At 37.1% G+C, this 18,566-nt stretch overlaps 4 protein-coding genes across 4 annotated transcripts; 3 read left to right on the plus strand and 1 right to left on the minus strand.

Moving 5' to 3' along the window:
• Positions 1 to 235: 235 nt before the first annotated feature.
• LOC103933748 (style cell-cycle inhibitor 1-A) lies at positions 236 to 2,480 on the plus strand. Its single transcript, XM_009343436.3, is given in 5 exon segments — positions 236 to 394; positions 594 to 710; positions 1,252 to 1,307; positions 2,060 to 2,126; positions 2,129 to 2,480. Coding segments are annotated over 5 exon segments (474 nt in total). The 5' UTR covers positions 236 to 324; the 3' UTR covers positions 2,293 to 2,480.
• A 959-nt stretch (positions 2,481 to 3,439) lies between these two features.
• LOC103933747 (proteasome subunit alpha type-2-A) lies at positions 3,440 to 8,797 on the plus strand. The gene is given in 13 exon segments (XM_009343435.3): positions 3,440 to 3,595; positions 3,755 to 3,818; positions 3,923 to 3,999; positions 5,036 to 5,100; positions 5,333 to 5,379; positions 5,542 to 5,617; positions 6,073 to 6,140; positions 6,539 to 6,575; positions 6,577 to 6,609; positions 7,287 to 7,372; positions 7,689 to 7,751; positions 7,909 to 7,974; positions 8,512 to 8,797. Coding segments are annotated over 12 exon segments (708 nt in total). The 5' UTR covers positions 3,440 to 3,595; positions 3,755 to 3,777; the 3' UTR covers positions 8,561 to 8,797.
• Positions 8,798 to 8,953: 156 nt separating this feature from the next.
• On the minus strand, positions 8,954 to 12,317 carry LOC103933769 (pentatricopeptide repeat-containing protein At3g24000, mitochondrial). Its single transcript, XM_009343453.3, is given in 2 exon segments — positions 8,954 to 10,085; positions 10,088 to 12,317. Coding segments are annotated over 2 exon segments (3,006 nt in total). The 5' UTR covers positions 12,153 to 12,317; the 3' UTR covers positions 8,954 to 9,144.
• Positions 12,318 to 13,011: 694 nt separating this feature from the next.
• LOC103933746 (DEAD-box ATP-dependent RNA helicase 10) lies at positions 13,012 to 18,470 on the plus strand. The gene is made up of 13 exons (XM_009343434.3): positions 13,012 to 13,342; positions 13,472 to 13,595; positions 13,701 to 13,770; positions 14,159 to 14,221; positions 14,326 to 14,400; positions 14,878 to 14,997; positions 15,775 to 15,816; positions 15,911 to 15,985; positions 16,790 to 16,936; positions 17,049 to 17,186; positions 17,618 to 17,729; positions 17,809 to 17,897; positions 18,031 to 18,470. Exons 1-13 carry the CDS (start codon positions 13,180 to 13,182, stop codon positions 18,166 to 18,168), a joined length of 1,356 nt encoding a protein of 451 aa, XP_009341709.2. The 5' UTR covers positions 13,012 to 13,179; the 3' UTR covers positions 18,169 to 18,470.
• The last annotated feature ends 96 nt before the right edge of the window (positions 18,471 to 18,566 follow it).

Below are 18,566 nucleotides of genomic sequence, written 5' to 3' on the forward strand. Positions count from 1 at the left end.
ACCAATTTACAATGGCTTTTTTCTTGTTTTTGTTTCTGTTTTTTGGTCAATTGTGTGAGTATTTTTGTTAACACAAACTAAAATTAACACGGAAGAAGTTGTCACAAACAAATAAATTTACAAAAAAAATGATTGAACACAAATAAATTTCAAGGAGGGCAAAGTTGTCAAATAACACTACGAAAAGGCCAGATGAGATTTGTGGTTAGAAGGATGCTAAAATTTCCCAAAATATTATATATACAAATTCCCTGGGTCGGTCGATGATCTTGGTCTCGGGCTTTCCCTGGTTCCTCTCACCTTTTGTAATTCTCTGCAATTCAAATGGGAAGCGACCGGAAATCCGAGGAGAAGAAGAAGAGTAGGAAAAGGAGCACCTCTTCATCGTCCGAAGGTGCTCAATTCTCTCTTTCCTCTCTCTCTCTCGGCCATGTTGTTTTCCAGTTGAGAAAGCATGGGGCTTTTGATTTTCTCTCTTTCCCCAACATTTTCTCAGCAACCAAACAAGTTTTATTTCTCCAGGGTTTGCTTGAAAGTGTGTGCAATTTGTTCCTCAGAATATATATATTGAATTCTGTGTTTTCTTTTAACAGATGAGGGAAAAGGCAAGAGGCAGAGAACAGTAGAGGATGAGGACAGGAAGAGCAGAAGGAGTGACAAGAAGGACAAGAAAAGGTCGCATAAGAACTCAAAACACCGTTCCGCTAAAGGTATATCGATACGTGTCTGAGTCTCACACTAGTTTAAGATGGATTTTACTTCGTTAAATCGAACTTTGCAATGCTTGTTAAAATTGAACTTTTTAGGATTCGGATATGGCTATGAGTATATTCACTTTGTTTTGACCTCAATCTGCTGTTGTATATAGGCCTAATAGTTAAATTGCGAAAAAGAAAATTATGTTTCAGTTAGCTTAGCAGTCCAATTAGCTTAATGGTATATTGGAATTGTTATGTTTTTACCAGACATGTACGGGCTTACTAGTTGAATAATCATGTAAATTGTGCTACAAGTTGCAGTCGAATTAGAGTAATGGCATTGTTAGTGGTTTATCGGGCACGTTCGGTGTTTGTAGAGTATGGGAAAACGTTGTTTCATCGAGTTGTTTTGACATTGAAAAAGTAAACACAAACCTACGAGATTAAGTACATGAAAGTGCATTATTTGACTAACCATTGTAGCTTTTTTAGCCTATTGAGGATGAGGTTCTTTATGGGAAATTACTTATCACATTGACGTATTTTGCCTCAGAAAAGAAGACAAAGGATAAGCACAAAAGTAAACATCACAAAGGCGATCACCTCTCGGTAAGCTTTCTTATCTCCAATCATGAATAAAAATTTGGTGTTTGAAGTACTCTCATCTGTGAACTATATATAATATGGATTTTATATGTACCTATAAATCTTTACAGAAATAAAAAGACAAAGGGTCAAACTTCTTGCAACAATTCTTTACAAAAAAAAAATGTCAACCTGTCATTACATTTAATGTTATAAGTGCTTGAATATGTTGGCAGAAGTCCTCCATACTTTGAGTAATTCGCCTCCTCTGAGTTACCGAAGAAGCGAGGTAATCACATAATGTTAGGCTAAAGTTGCAGAGATTCTCTAAAGTCGGCAAAAATTTGATTTCTATTATTTAGACCTTTTTGTTATTATTGGTAATCTGTTTTAGCTTCAGATGAAAGAGCATCAAAAGTTTATATTGTTTAATGGAATATACAGAAAATATGGGAACTTAGAGAGCGGCAACGGATAGTTTCCTACTTGTGAAGTTCTAATGTAGAAACCAGAAAACAAGAGATCTAGTTTCAATATGCAGTTTTCGGTATCACTTGTCTTTTCTTGCAAGTTATAGTTCGTCGGAAGTAGTGTCTTTAGTATTGTATGGAATAGTTTTTGATTGCACGCAAGAGTTTGCGGTGCTCGACCTATGGCGCAAGGAATTGTCTGCTTTTTGATATTGATCACTTGATGGTCCTACTTATTATGGTGTTCAGTGTATCCGGTTCTTGAACATTAATTTTCTGATGGTTAGGATATCGTTTTTCTTGCAGAAAATTGACTTCCAGGAGCTGTCCACCGATGACTATTTCTTAAAGAACAATGAGTTCTCTATGTGGCTGAAGAAGAGAAAGATGTGTTCTTCTCCGATCTTTCATCAGAGTCCGCACGCCAACTATTTGCAGACTTTGTGAAAGTTTGGAACAAACAAAAACTTGAATCCAAGTACTACGAGGGGATCGCAAGCGGGCCCCGGTGTGCCCATGCGTGGAAAATTAAAGGGTGAAATGCAAGAGCAGTAGATGATCCGGCTTTACCTGTTTTGTGCTGGTTTTCGGTTAGGTTTTCCGTCTACAGAGGGATGGTTTTGGTGTGACTAAACATCACAAATATATAGCTTAATTTCGTATGTGATTTCTTATTTGTAGCATGGTAAAAGAAAGGGTGTATCAAGATGAAGTAGTTGACACGGCATATGCAGTTTTAATCTTCATTTCCCTACATGGCATTTGTAGATTGAGCTCGAGCTTGTTGCACTAATGAGCCGAGTCCGGCCGTGCTTAGCTCGAGCTCACTCTAGAAGAGCCGAGTTGAACCAATTTCAAGCTCGGGCGAATGTATCCAAGCTTGATCCATTTTGAAAATCAATTTAATTAACAATCAAACAATCAATTCGACCAAAGTTAGAAATTGACGCAATGTTTATAAAGTCTTAAAATTGAGACTTCATGGTCTCTCTTGAAAATCATGTGAAATGTAGTTAGGTCAAATAAATTCGTGTCAAGGGCGGCCGGCCTTAGTTTTAGAGAGTTTTAACGAAATACTCTTGGTACTGTTCATTTTTAACAAAAAATTACATTTTTACCTTTTCCTGAAACTATTCACTACATCTTTATTTGTCATTTTTCATTAAAACTAAAGTTTTTTTTTTTTTTTTTTTAAATTACTTTCCTTAGTTTTAATAGGACCTCTAAATTTTATAGTCTTTGAAAAACAACCTTTTAAGATATTTTGTTACATTTCCATCCTTTGTAATTTCCTTTTTTTTTTTTTTTTTGTGTGGTCAAATGAAAACTTCATTAAAGACCCGAAGATGGGGAGAAAGTACAAACAAAGGCAATGATAGTCCAAAGGCAAAACCCAAAATAAAAAAGAGAGTCCAATTGATGTAAACTAGACAATAGCAGAATATGATCTAGACAATCAAATATCGTTTGACCATTAAAAATTGTCGATGAAGTTGACTTTTCCATCCATTCGTGTGTACATGTTCTTTTATAAAAAAGCCGACGTGGAAAAGAAATTTCCGTCATTTGACAGAACTAACAGTTGTAACACAACGAAATTACAAGGATGAAAATGCAACGGAAAAATCTGCAGGGTCAGTGTCCAAAATAAAAAAACTAGGGGGTCAAAAGTAAAAACCCAAGTAAGTAAACAAGACACAGGTAAACATGACACGCCAGTCCATACGCCGTCGTTTCATCCATCTTCTTCTTTTAAGCACTGAAGAGTGAAGACTCTCCCTTCAAGGAGCCTTCTTCTCTCGCAGGCGGTTCTGAATTTCCGAGTTTGATCCTCCGAGTCAGGTACTCCTCAAAAGACCCGAAAGCTTGCCGTTAGGGTTCTATAGAAACCCAATTTCCTAATTTTCACTAGAAATCGAAAACTTCACTTCTCAAGCAACAATTAATTGTCTTTTTTAATTGAAAATTGATGGGTTAGTTCTGATTTCTCTGTTTCCGCAGGATTTTTTGGGCTGGAAAGCACAATGGGTGATAGCCAGTACTCGTTTTCTCTTACCACTTTCAGGTATTTGACCTGTGGACTCAATTTTGTATTAGAAGTTTGATTGGAATCGTGTTTTTTTTATTGTTTATTTTGGGGCATAATTTTTATGTTTATTTGGGATTCAGTCCTTCTGGGAAGCTTGTTCAGATTGAACATGCGCTGACGGCAGTTGGGTCTGGCCAGACGTCGTTAGGGATTAAAGGTACGCAAACTGTTATGCCTTCTCTAAGTTTTTATTTTCGGATACGTTTGAATTTACACATTCTAGTGTTCGTCTCGAATAAGAAGGTAGACAGATTCAATTGGTCAGGAAAAAAATGAACAATCTGTTCGTTGTTGTTTGAAACTGGTGTGCAAGAGTTAAAGGGTATTACATGTTAACTATATTAGTTCGGTGGTTGCCTCTTGTCCTTGTTGGTAAGAAAGAAAAATTATTTCCTGTTAAGGAATGAGTTTCCAACGCCTCAAATGGAACTGAGTTCTTAGTGATCCACGATAAATGAAATTGGATGGAAGCTGAGTTTAGTTTCTATGGGTAGGGGAAGAAAATGGGTGTAGTTGAAACCAGTGCATTCAGGAGAGAGAAATAAAAGAAGCTAAGAGTTAGACATGGTAGAAATTAGTGCTTAGGTTTTTTAATTTATAGTTTTGTTACTGATGGGAAGGGGCTTTGTCTTTCTGGCCGTTTGTTGCAGCGGGCTAAGTGTCACAAATTTGGGGACAAGGGTTTTTGCAGCTGAAGGTCTTAAATATCTATTTTACTAAAACATAGATAGTTCAATTATATTGCAATTTTTCTTTGGTGGTGTACTCTGTAGTACGAAAAATGAATGATTGAGATTGAAAGTAGAAATTTAAAATGTAACATTTTTTTGGTTCAAATTATTGTGATCACCCTCGTGATATACCAACTATGATAGCAACGTGCCTATCGTATGCAAGATTGGGGATCATGCTTCCGTTGGTAATTTTAATGGACATCGAATGAAAGATCTTACGACAGCATTGGAGTCATTAGTTATATAAAAGGATCATTGTTCTTACTGCTATAGTGCTAAACATAAATACCATCTGTTGCTTAAATGTGTATATCTTTAACTTTCTGAAAAGTTTCCGGATCTTTTTTCATTTTGATTCAGCTTATTGATTTGGTTTTTATGCCAGCTAAGTTTGGAAATCTATCATATAGTTAGTGTTAATGATTTTGTTATTTAGAAAAATCTATCTGGTTGTTGTAGCTGCTAATGGAGTTGTCATAGCAACAGAGAAGAAACTGCCATCTATCTTAGTTGATGAAGCATCTGTGAGTGATTACGCTACTCTCTTTTATAGAATGCAGTTCATCAGTTTTGTACTAGTTCCATGCTGGTGCTGGATTTCCAAACTTTTTGCACTGATGTATAGCTTGTGTATCTCATCAACTATCTTATTTAGAAATTGAGTTTGTTTTCTTTCCACCTCTATGGCATGTTCTCTCAGATAATCACGTAGTATACTTCCGACTTCTTGTAACCTTTCAAGTTTTTGGGTTGCAGGTTCAGAAAATTCAGTTATTGACGCCAAACATTGGAGTTGTTTACAGGTTTGTCTGTGCTATATGCTTGAGTTTTTCAAGTTGAGGTTTCATATTACTAGTTTGATATTACTGTCATGTTGTTGCTGCTATAATGCTTCAATAATCTCTGATCCATGGAAAGTCTTAGCTATGATAAAAATAACTGCAATTTACTGTTCCTTCATGCAGTGGCATGGGTCCAGATTTCAGAGTTCTGGTTCGGAAAAGTAGGAAACAGGCAGAGCAATATCATCAGTTGTATAAAGTATAACTCAAATTCTGTCTTTTTCATCTCTTATTACCTTTATTTTTACCCGTAGTATTGATATTGTTCCTTGAGCATATGCTAAGTATTGGAATTTCAGTTTACATTCCTTAGAAGAATCCATTTGAATCTATATTCTCTTCAATGTGCACCACACCATTGAAGCATTTTTTTTTTGTTTGGTAATTTTATTGTTTTTTGAGCTTCTAAACATAGTATATGAATTTGTTTTGGTCATGGGATGGGGCTTCAAATGGATTGAAGTCTTAGTATTTTGGGACTACGTCTAACTAGTATCTTTTTCTTAAGTGATATCTACCTTCTACCCCAATTTGTGATAATGAGTCTCAACTTGAAACAAGTTCATTTATTACTTTCCTTAGTCACTCAGTCAATTACTGTAATTTGTCCTATTTTGAACGTAACTTACAATGTGATTTGGTGGGTATTTACAGGAACCGATCCCTGTCACACAACTAGTGAGGGAAGTTGCTGCTGTTATGCAGGAGTTCACACAGTCGGGGTAATCATCTTTCTTCTCACAACCTAGTTTACTATCTTAAGATTCTTAACTATGTTCTTGCTCATATTTAATCATCCGTCTTGGTCCAAACTTCGAAGAAATTGAAGGGTTTTAATGCTTGAGTTGCTTATATATTAAAATGCGTTAAGGGAAGTTTAGTATCATTTAATCATTTTAAAATTTTTAGTATTTTAAATGATTTATCGTTGAAAATATGCCTGCGGAACTTAAAATTTGAAAGATTTTCATCTTGATAACTTAAGCTTGAGTATTGTAATTTTATGCTTAGACTTCGTGCACAAGCAAATGTATGTTTTGTGTTTTCAACTTGAGTCTGCCACTAACTTTAGGTCCTGTCCCACCTTAGAAACTCTGATTTGACTTTGTCATCTTTCTAGTGGTGTAAGGCCTTTCGGAGTTTCACTGCTGGTTGCCTGGCTTTGATGACAAAGGTCCACAACTATTTCAGGTATGTGTATTCTGTCCTCTCTTAGTGTAAACGTATGGTGCACAAGTGTGCTTGAGTCTTTGAGTACAAACTATAGAGGTCCAAGGAGAGCAATCCTTTTTTCTTTTGGCGTTCCCTTTTCTTCTTAAAATTAGCATGCTCTTGTATTTCAATATTTCTCTTAGCCATCAGTTTTTATGCTCTTGTGTTTCAATATTTCTCTTAGCCATCAGTTTTTTCTTTCTTGATTTCTCATCTTGTGACATTTGAATGTACTACTCAATCATAATTCCTTTACCAAAATTGTCTGTTTCCAGTACTAAAGTTGCAGTTGAAACATTTTTGCTTTTAAAACATTGCACTTCGACCTCCTCTCATCATGTAAGTGAGATATGGCAACATCATTTGATTTACAACGAAATATGTGAACTTTAAATTTAGGGTAGTATATGTAACATGCGCATTTCCTCCTTTGTATATGAAATGCCCCTTTTATGCTGGCAGGCTATGTCATAGAATGTCTTCAACCTAGCTAAGTAGCAATTAATGTTGCAATCTAGTTGTCTGAAAAAGTCATAATTTAGTTGGCAAAACATACACACGCATACCACAACCTTTTAAAGATTTGGTAGGTATTTATTTTTCCGATATCTATTTTCCATTGAATTTCTGCATGACTGATTTTTGTTATGCTGTAGGTGGACCCATCAGGTTCTTACTTTTCTTGGAAAGCTTCTGCCATGGGGAAAAATGTTTCTAATGCAAAAACATTCCTTGAGAAAAGGCACGTTAGGATTAACAATTATAGAAACTGTCGTCTAATTTATGTTCCTTTTGTCTAAATTTGTAAACTAAAGCAATAACCACACGGTGCTTAATATCTCATAATTGCATTGTACACTTAATTATGAATCAAGTTGGAGACTGAACGAAATTTTGGAACTCAATGGTCATTGATTCGCAAGAGTAGTCTTCGTTCTATTTTATTTATCTCAGTAATTATTGACAGCCTATATTGGATGTCTAACCAGGATATCCTGGCCTTGAGTTTTATGTTTTCTTTGAATTTAGCTTACGATTCATGTGACTATTTCTTGTAGGTACACCGAGGACATGGAACTTGATGATGCTGTCCACACAGCAATATTGACCCTGAAAGAAGGGTATGCACTTTATCCTTCAGTTTTTTATTTTAATTTTAATCTTCCTAAATGAAACAAATTCAGACCTGAATTAATGCATATATCAAGTACAGCTGTATTCTACTATACAAATATAAGTTAGCTCTTTCATGACGTTTCTTTCTGCGTTTGGTTTTAGGTTTGAAGGACAAATCTCTGGGAAAAACATTGAGATTGGCATAATTGGTGCTGACAAAAAATTCAGGCAAGTTTCCGTGTGTTACAAAGTGCCGTTACTTTGCTCATTATTTATATTCTTAGTTTGTTGTAGTTCTTCCTTTCGTTTTTTGCTAAAATATGGCGGATTGAAAAATTAACTTTGAACTTAAGCAAATCTGGGCTGATTTTCACCGGCTTTATTTGAGTAGTAGTTTAGCTTTAGTTTCAGCCAGGACGAAATTTTAATCTGGCTCACTTAGCAACATGCAAGCAGTAGTCCAACCATGACCACAGATATGTAGACTTGCATGAGTTATAACATAAGATGCAGAGTTGTTTTCATGTAAATGCACGATTGTAAACCGCATAACATAAGTTGATGCATTTCTAACCGGCAGGTTTGATTAATATGGAAAACCAAAGAAAAATAAAAGCTAAAGTATATAGTACTAGTTTCCTAGTTTTAATTTTTGTCGCTTCCTTTCTTATTCAACACGAAATACTATAATGTGTAAATTGGTTCACCCTTTAGTTGGGATGCTGCATTTGCATATGAATATTTGTTGTGATTTTGTTGTTGCAGAGTACTTACACCAGCTGAAATAGAAGATTACCTGGCCGAAGTGGAGTAGATTGGGACCAAGAGAAACGGAAAGATCAGAGCAACCAGACTACAGAGTACTCACTGCTTTCGGGAGTTTTGTAGTACCCCCCGCTTTGTTGTTCTAGCAAAACATGCTTTCGGGTTTTCTTTCTTCAACTATTGTGCTTATTTTGTAAAATGCTGTTAAACCTAATCGTTACTCGCTTCTAACGATGGTACATGCTTGTGGCTCTGGCTTTTTCCTCAATAACTGCAAGCTCCAGTATGCATTAGCTTCACTTCTTTGATAAGCTCACTTATCTGACAAATTCGCCAATCCCTTTCAATTTTTGCAATTTCCAGAGACGTAATTTTGAATTGCAGTTCGGATCATGTCAACTTCAGGGTACAAAACTATTCGCATACGAATTAGGTCCACAAATTAGTATTTCAACTTCTGTTCCCATAAAATTAATTGAGATTTTAGATAAGAGTACAGAGATGGTACAAAAGAATTCAAGTCCCAATACATGTTGGAAGAATTGGGATTTCAAACCTATCTATTGCTTGGTGCCGAAGTAACGATGCTCTCTTTAATCAGTACCGTGTTATCGAGGTTCTTATTTAGCTTCCTCACCAATAGTCAGAACAAGAACACTTGCCGTAGCTGAAATGGTGAAACCGGTAAGGATCTCTCAATATGATTTTCTGCCCGACTACTGCACTAACATGCTTGTAGACAGAATGGCAATCGCCACACACACGAAGGTTCTTGAAAACCTTAACTGGTGAACCTTCTGGAGTATTGATCAATGCGAAAGCAAGGGCGATTCTCTCACTGTGGTTCCAAAGATTTTGTTCCTTCTGTTCTTCGTCTGTATCCTGCAGTGCGTAGCTGGTATCCGGAACATAACCTGCTTCTCTAATCATCTTCATGAGCTCTCCCAACTTGGCATAAATTTGCTCTGTCTGTGGATGGGACTGCTCTCCCATCCCAAATTTACTCACCTCGGTTTTCAACTTGACCCAACTGCACGCAGGCTTCTTCGTTATGTTTCTCGATCCCATCTGCCTCCTTACGTTCTCTACTTCCTCCCATCTACCAGTAGTTGCACATACATTTGAGAAAAGAACATAAGCTGAATCGTCCGATGGATCTAGCTCTAGGAGATGTTCTGCAGCTTTCCTCGCTAACTCCACATTACGATGGATTTTACATGCAGCCAGCAAGCTCCGCCACACAAGGTCATTTGGCGGGACAACCATTCCTTTAATGAAATTTTCAGCTTCAGCAAGCCTTCCAGATCGTCCAAGAAGATCAATCATGCACACACAATGCTCTATTCCTGGTGGTACGCCAAACTCTGTGGTCATTGAATTGTAGTACGCAAGACCATCATCCACCAGACCCCCATGACTGCAAGCAGACAGAAGTGAAACAAAGGTAACATGATCTGGTTTCACGCCAAGATTTAGCATTTCATGAAAAGCTTCCCTAGCCTTTGGGAAACACCCATGTTTGGCATAAGACGATATCAAAATGTTCCATGATAATCGTGACCTGCTGGTCGGCAAGGAAGTAATTTCAAAACATCTTTCATATTCCCGCATTTTCCATACATATCCATGGCAGCATTTGTAACGTAATCGTCTGAGTCAAAACCAAGCTTAACCACCAAGGCATGAAGTTGTTCGCCTTCCTCCAACATAGCCAGGTCTGCACTAACAGAAAGTGCCACAGAAAGGCTGAACTGATCTAAGTCCACTCCAGCTTTTCTCATCATCACTACAAGTTTCAAAGCTTCCTCTAAGCCATGATTAGCATTTGCAGATATGAGTGCATTCCATGCGATAGAGTTCTTGAAAGCTAATCCATTGAATATGGAATTACTTGAATTTAAATCACCACACTTAGCATACATTGTTATGAGCGTACTCTGCACATGCTTGTCCGAATCAAATCCTGTTAGAACTATATGCGCATGGATGGGCATTCCATGTTTGAGAAGATCGCCAGGAGTCAGAAAAGCACCAAGGACATTGATTATTGTAATGTAGTTTGCTGGAGTTCCTTCTTCTCTCATGAACTTGAAAGCTTTTATTGCCTCATTTGGTTCTTTGCTCTCAGCGTAACCACCTATGAGGGCATTCCAAGTAACTTGATCTCGGTTGGGCATTATTTGCAGCACCTTTTCTGCTTCAACCATCATACCAAACTTGCCGTACATTGTAACCAGTGCATTGCCAATTATCAGATTGTCTTGTAGGCCTGCAAAGACTGCAAGAGCATGAAGAATCTTGCCTTCAATGAGAAATTCAGGGTTCGGACAAGCAGATAGTGCACTTGTTAGAGTCACATAATTTACTGGTTTTCTCATCCGAAGCATTTCAGAGAAAAGTTCCAAGGCATTTTGGTACTCATCATTCTGCACATAGCATGCTAACATCGAGTTCCATGAGATTATATCCTTCTCTATCATTCTTTGGAAAACTAACTCAGCATCTTTGGACCTTCCAGCCTCCGAATACATACTTAAAAGAGTATTGCAAACACAGACATTTGACTCCAACCCTAGTTTTACAACTAAGCCATGAATTCCACTGCCCCACTTCAGTTTCTCTGAGGAACCAGAGACTGTCAACAATGTCGAAAGCGTTGTGGAATTCACCTCTTTATTAACACTCCGCATCCAGTGAAAGTGCCTTAATGATTCTTCGCAAAGCCCATTTTGTGCATCTGCAGAAATAATCGAATTCCATGAGATTATATCACGCTCATCCATCTGATCAAAGACGTAGCAGGCCGCTTCTACATTTCCGCAGCTACCATACATGGATATGAGAGAGTTTGCTACAGAAACACTAGTCTCTAGTCCGAGTTTCACAACATGTCCAAGAACTTGATGACCTAATAGTTCATTCCCTAGCATCCCACAAGTACTAATGACTATAGCAAATGTGTTATCATTGCAACACACTCCTTCATATATCATACGCTTATATATGTTTATAACTTCTTCCGAATCTCCATTAGTTGAACGGCCAACAATCAAAGAAGTCCAAGTAACCACATTCTTCTCCGGCATCTCCTCAAAAATCTTTTGAGCAGAAGACACAAAACCATAGGTGCCATAGAAGTGCAAAAGCGAAGTCCCAACAAAGACATCACAAAACAAACCAATTTTAACCACAAAACCATGGACCTGCAACCCTTCACTAAACCTACAAGCAGACTTATCACACGCAGTTATCAAACTAGCAATGACAAACCCGCTTGGCTTAACACCGCAGCCAATCATTTCGCAGAAGAATCCAATCGATTCGGAATACAACCCCACTCGTACATAACTCGATATCATCGTGTTCCAAGAAGCTTCATTTCTCTCAGGAATATTATCAAACACATACCTTGCATAACCAATACGACCAAACTTCGAATACATATTCACCAAAGTATTAAAACTGAACACACCAAGAGGCACAAAACCCTTCACGCACAATCCATGTAGCGCTCTTCCATTGATGTCTCTGGTGATCTCTGAGAAGCCCTTTTGAGAAAAGCAGTGAGACTTCGGGGTTGCGGGTGGTTTGAAAGGTGGAGATACTGAATGCCGCCATAGCTTGTGGGTTCTTCTGGGCATGGTGGGAGAGAGATGGGTTTTGGGTTTAGGTAGCTTCTGCGTGTAACAATGGCGGAATAGGTGGGTGGAAGTGGAAGAAGCACAAGTTTCAGAGCTGAGAGTTTTCTGCAGCGAATAGCCAGCTCTGCTTCTTTTGCTTCTTCAGTTCTTCCACTGAGCATACAAATTCTTCAATAATTTCTGGGTTAAGGTAATTTCAAGGTTTGACTATTGTAATTATTGGGCCTTAGGGTGAAATTGGTTAAGCCCAATGATGGATTTTGGCCCAGCTTTTATCTAGCCCAATGATGGATTTTGGCCCAGTTTTTGTCCAGCCCAATCTTACTCTTTCTCAAATTTTACTTTTTGTAACAAGCATCTTTCTTCGGGTGGTTTTATTGCCAATTTGCCATCCCTTGACACAAATCTATTGACTGACAACAAAAATAAAAACACAAAAATAGGTCTATACATAACACTACTCTTGTGCGTATTGTTAAGTATTGATTACTGAAGCTCGATAAGAATTTCTAAACTTTGCATAAATCAATGGACTATTTTGCAAATTAATGTTATTACATATTACTAAATCGATACACAAGCTTTTAATCGATCACTACAAATTGCTAAAAAGTTTAATTGTATTCTAACATATTCAATTTTATTTTGTTTAGTTGTTAATTTGTTTATTTTATTTGATACAAAAATAATAAATAATAAGTGTGTAAAAATTACTTTTTTATTTATTTTTTGGAAACAAAAAAAAATCACTTCTTTTTGAATTTGAAAGATAAAAATAGAAAGTAAATTAAGGCTAAATGAATAAATTATCAGGGGTAAAATTGTAAGTAGACATAATATAATCTCCATGTTATTTGTCGGCTTAAACCCTCACGCACCAGAGGCAGAGACTGACGCAAGAAAAACGAAAAACCCTAACGGCCGAGTCCCGTAGACTTCAACCTCTCGCGCCATACACCTACAGCTTCAGCTGACATTAATACGCTGCTGTTTCTGCTTCGAAGTACAAATCCGGCACCGAGACAGCATGGCGGCTACCGACGAAGAGAAGGAGGCGGCGACAACGACGGCGACGACGACGACGTTTAAGAATTTGGGGATATGCGACGAATTGGTGGATGCTTGTGAGAAATTGGGCTGGACAATCCCTACCCCAATTCAAGTCGAATCCATGCCTGCCGCCCTCGAAGGTCCGGTCGCTCTCTCATTGCATTTGCTTCAGTTTTTCTATCAATAAAATTTGAGCTTGCTTTGCATTTACAGATAGATTTTATATATATTTGGCTACTGATTGTATATATGATTTTTTGGGTATAAAGGAAAGGACTTGATCGCACTTGCACAAACGGGTTCGGGTAAAACCGGTGCATTCGCGCTTCCTATACTGCAAGAACTAATAAAGACTCCACAATCCTTTTTCGCTTGCGTTCTGTCTCCAACGAGGTCAGTTAAGCGACTTGAAGTATATGTTTATAGGAAGATAAATGTCTCAAAAAACAAAATTTGTTGTTGTTTTGTATTGTTGAAATTCATTTGGGTGTGCTGCAGAGAGCTTGCAATTCAGATCGCCGAGCAGTTTGAAGCTTTGGGGTCCGAGATTGGCGTCAAGTGTGCAGTGGTGAGCAATTGATGTTTTTAGTTTACTAGCTTGGCATAGTGCATGTTATGCATTGTATGAGCTTTGTTCTTTTGTGTATGTAGTGTCGTGGTAATTTGATGAAAATGTAAATTGTTACAGTTTTTAAAAGGTGAAAACTAATGAAAATATACCAGTAGCTTCTTTTGTTGTTTGTTACAGTTTTGTTTCATATTTAGGACGAATGTTTTTGAACAATTTATAGTGTCAATGTGTTGGTGCTTTATGTAGGCCTGTAAAGTACAGAGACGTTATCTTTTCTAATGCTCTGGAAGCTAACAACCTCTGAAGTTGTTAATTGAAGCTTTTTATTGATTTAACTATTCTAAACATTTTCAATGCTACTTAGTGCTTTACCTAATTGTTTTAGCTTGTTGGAGGAGTGGACATGGTGCAACAATCTATCAATCTTGCAAAGCGGCCACATGTTGTTGTAAGTTGTTATTTTACTTAACCGATAGCTTATGTAACAATTTTGTAGAAATGCCTTTGGGTTTCATGTCAACTTTTTCTAAAAGAATAGGTATTCTCTTGCAGGTTGCAACACCTGGACGCCTCATGGATCATCTATCCAACACAAAAGGATTTTCTCTTCGCACGTTGAAATTTTTGGTAGGAATTATTTTTGTTATGTCATCTGTTCAGTTGTTTCTTTGAATAACAACTTAGAAATGGGTTAGAGTGGTTTGGGCATATAAAATGTAGACCACTAGATGTAGTTGTTGGCAGAGGCAAGACTAGTAAAAGTAAGAACAAAAAGATCAAGAGGTCAGCCAAGACGAACATGGGATTACATAATGAAAAGATCATTGAAAAAATGATTTAGATTTAATAAGAAACATGAAATATATTTTGTTTTGGTCTATCATTTGTTTTTAGTTAGTTAAATTTGTTAAACATAGAACAACGTTTGCCGTCATACATTTTTTGAGAATATTTCTTGCATCTTCTTTCCCATCCATTAGACTAGCAACATTATCTTATACGATCATCTAGAACAATTTGTACTTGTGTGTGATATAACCTCAACTGTCCCATGACTGAGACTTGGTTAGAAATACTCTGAGTCTCTTATATCCAATGGAGCAGGTTTTAGATGAGGCTGACAGGTTGCTTAATGAGGACTTTGAAAAGTCAATTGATGAAATTCTGAATGAAATCCCTCGTGATCGGAGGACATACTTATTCTCTGCTACTATGACTAAAAAGGTACATGTCTAACTAATTTAAAGCATCTATGGAAGTGTTTGTATTGCTGCAATTGTTTTAGTTTTGTGTCATGACTTCTCTGCACGTCAAGTACCATAAATCAATTTTTTAGTTGGACTTATGTCACCAGCAAATAAAAGGAATATATGTAATTTCACTACTTTATTGGAAAGATAAAAAACAAAAGGAATGTTAAGAAGCCTGCAAATGAAGAAAAATTCTTTTATGCTGCTGTTACAGTTATATGAGGTTGCATTTTGTACTTCAAGTGTTCTTGTACTTCCTTCATGCTTCTTAGCAGAGACGATCGGTGCTTCTCATAATTTATATAGAGTACAGATTATGGAAGCAGATTCCTAATGCTTGTAATATTAGGGCTCGTTTGGCAAGTGCTTTTAAACGACTGAAATCGCTTTTAGATAAAATATTTTTGGAACCAAACCTTAGTAAAAATGCAAGTTAATTCTGCAAAAGCCCTTGAAGTGCTGCCAGCAAGAAGCTCATAACTGCTGCTTTTAGCAGAAAGCACTTTCAGTCATTTAAAAGTACTTGCCAAACGAGCCTTTAGGTTTTTGGGTTGAGCTGGCCTTAGTTTAGTAGTTAACAATGTATCTAGTTTCAGTCCTTGAAAGGCACCAATTAGATTGTGCTGGTGTTGCATTGGAGTGCAACACATAGGAAACAGATGAGTTGTATATGACGGAGGCTTGCCTTCTGAACCTTATATATTCCAAAAGTTATTCATCAGCTAATAGAATTGTGCTTGTAACATTGCAGGTTCGGAAGCTGCAAAGGGCTTGCCTAAGGAACCCTGTGAAGGTATGATGAAAGTGTTTGCTGGACCATGTTCATTCTGCACAATTCATTTTTTTCTTCCAGTATTAAAACAACTGCATTTCTTGACTTATCTCAGATTGAAGTAGCGTCTAAGTATTCGACGGTTGACACGCTAAAGCAGCAGTATCGTTTTCTGCCAGCCAAGTACAAGGTTTTCGCTGTCTTGCTATTTTTCTCCTCATATGATTTTTAATCCAGTGTTATTCGTCTACTCAGTTAGATAATCAGGACATGTCATGTTGCTCATGAGTCATATACAGATAATATTATGGCACGGACTGCTGCTAATAGTTTCCAATAAAAGTACATATGTGAATTATCACGAAGATATTTTGGTCAACATTTTGATTAGGAAAGAAGATCCTTCTATTATAGTTGTCATTCAGCAGTTTGGGAAAGCATTTTTTTAATTGCTTTGAGCTTTTATTTCCTGGTTGTTTGTGAAGCCAGATCCAGTAACTTGTGATTTCTCTTGTGCAACTGCAAATTAGTTTCTTTATAAATAGAAAAGAAATACAATGCCTGATGTTATGCCTTTTTCTCTTAAAACATTGATCTGTATTAGTATATAGGGTTATAGATAATAAAGAAATGTCAAGACCAGTAGGTTTAACTTGGGCTATAATAGCTTCTGAATTGGTTAATATATCTGGGGGACATCCTGGAGTGAAGGTATGATTTGAAGCATGTGTGCCTGGGGAGCGGAAAGGCATGCATGACAATATTATAATTATAGATGAATTGTTGGATTCGTTGGTGAATTATGAAATACCATAATACATGGTATGCACCATAAATGAGGCACATCAAATATTTGGTGCAAGATCCGGACACAGTTTGAAGATGTAATCATGACATGCATTCGTTCATTCACGAAGTTCCTAGCATTTTATGCCTTTGTTTTTGTTAATGTCTGTCTCTCTTGCTTATAAATTCACAGTTATTGTGATCACAGGATTGCTATCTTGTATATATTCTGACAGAGAAGTCTCAGTGTACAACTATGGTATTCACCCGCACATGCGATGCAACACAAGTTTTGGCTTTGATGCTTCGAAATCTTGGCATAAGGGCCATCCCAATTAGTGGTCACATGAGCCAGGTATATAACATCAAATTAAGTACTCTTGAATTTACTAATTTCATTTGAAGCACATTGTTTGGCTTATATTTCAAGGTTTTCTCTAACCTTGTTCATGTATTATTTCTGGCAGTCAAAAAGGCTTGGAGCCTTAAATATGTTCAAGGCTGGAGAATGTAATGTACTTATCTGCACTGATGTGGCTAGTAGAGGATTGGATATTCCATCAGTGGATATGGTTATTAATTATGACATTCCCACAAATTCTAAGGTTAGGCTTGCTATTTACTATTTGGGTCTTACAATATTTGTTGCATTTTTGTTCCATCTAAAACCCAATATTGTTATGGACTGCATTGCACAGTTTTTACCAGTACGACCCCGAAATGTTTGTCATAAAGTTAATTAGTGGTAGTGGACGACAATTAGTACGTGAAGACTTCATTACTAGTCAGTGATACAGAATGGCTTCCCTTGCCTCCCCTGCGTCCCTCGTCTCTTTCTATATAATACTTGTAATGCTTTGCAGAAAGCATGCTTGCTTAACCTGTAAGCGTACCTACTCAAGGAATAAAAAGATAAAAAGAGGAAGAAGAAAAATGATATATTTTAGTTCTGTTTAGGGGATATATTATTTGAAGAACTGTGCTATTCTTTTTTTCTTTTTTTATGCCATTGTTTGCTAACTATTATGAATCACAGGATTACATCCATAGAGTTGGAAGGACTGCTCGTGCTGGACGATCTGGAGTTGCAATCTCTCTAGTGAACCAGTATGAGTTGGAGTGGTATATACAGATAGAGAAGCTTATCGGTAAGCTATAGTTTCCCATGCTTGTCTGGTGGGATATCGAAACGAGTGTTTTTTACGCTTACAATTGGTTACTGTTCAGGCAAAAAGTTACCCGAATTTTCTGCTCAAGAAGAGGAAGTCTTGCTACTGTTGGAACGTGTCGGACAGGCCAAAAGACTAGCCCAGATGGTACTGTTCTTCCCAAGTTGATGTTTTTGATTTTTGTTTACATATCAATCTCAAGGATTTTGTTTCATTTACGGGGTATGTATCCCATTGAATAGATATAGTGCTCAACGTGTTCTACATTTGACATCTCCAGAAAATTAAAGAGAGCGGAGGCAAGAAGAGGAAGGGGGGAAACAATGGTGAGGAGGAGGATATTGACAAGTACTTAGGTCACAAAGGAGGAGGAAAGTCCGGAGGAAAGTCGAAGAAGTTCAAAAAATCTAGAGATTGATTCCCCTCCAATGCCAAGTTTTGTTCTCGAGAGAATTTTTTGCTTTTCGGTAACTATGTACCTCGATTCAACAAGGTGCCACCGAATACTTGCTTACCTTCTGTTGTTTGACGAAGGCAACAAGTAACTAGAGGACCGGCAATGAAATTTTTAATCTTTTTATGTAACATATCATGCTCAACATTTTCTTGACTGAGGGATGATGTTGAACATTTGTCCCACAATCTTTTTGGAAGTTTGATAAACATTGTTGATTTAGGTTTTCAGTTATTTAATATCATCATTTTCTATCATTTCTCTTATTTGGAATCCAAATTTCCAGTTGCAATACTACGGAGTATTGAAAAGATAGGGACAAACAATGTGGTGAGGTCCTAAGTTCTTGTCATGATAATGGA

This window comes from the organism of the source record quoted next, unplaced genomic scaffold, assembly GCF_019419815.1.
Source record: "Pyrus x bretschneideri cultivar Hongxiangsu unplaced genomic scaffold, Pyrus_bretschneideri_v1 Contig7, whole genome shotgun sequence".
Lineage (NCBI taxonomy): Eukaryota > Viridiplantae > Streptophyta > Magnoliopsida > Rosales > Rosaceae > Pyrus > Pyrus x bretschneideri.

Bases quoted from the DNA above. Each gene is read 5' to 3' on its own strand.
- LOC103933746 (XM_009343434.3), top strand. From the start codon at position 13,180: ATGGCGGCTACCGACGAAGAGAAGGAGGCGGCGACAACGACGGCGACG. The intron at 13,343-13,471 runs GTCCGGTCGCTC...TTGGGTATAAAG, and splicing joins CATGCCTGCCGCCCTCGAAG to GAAAGGACTTGATCGCACTT. The intron at 14,401-14,877 runs GTAGGAATTATT...CCAATGGAGCAG, and splicing joins TTCGCACGTTGAAATTTTTG to GTTTTAGATGAGGCTGACAG.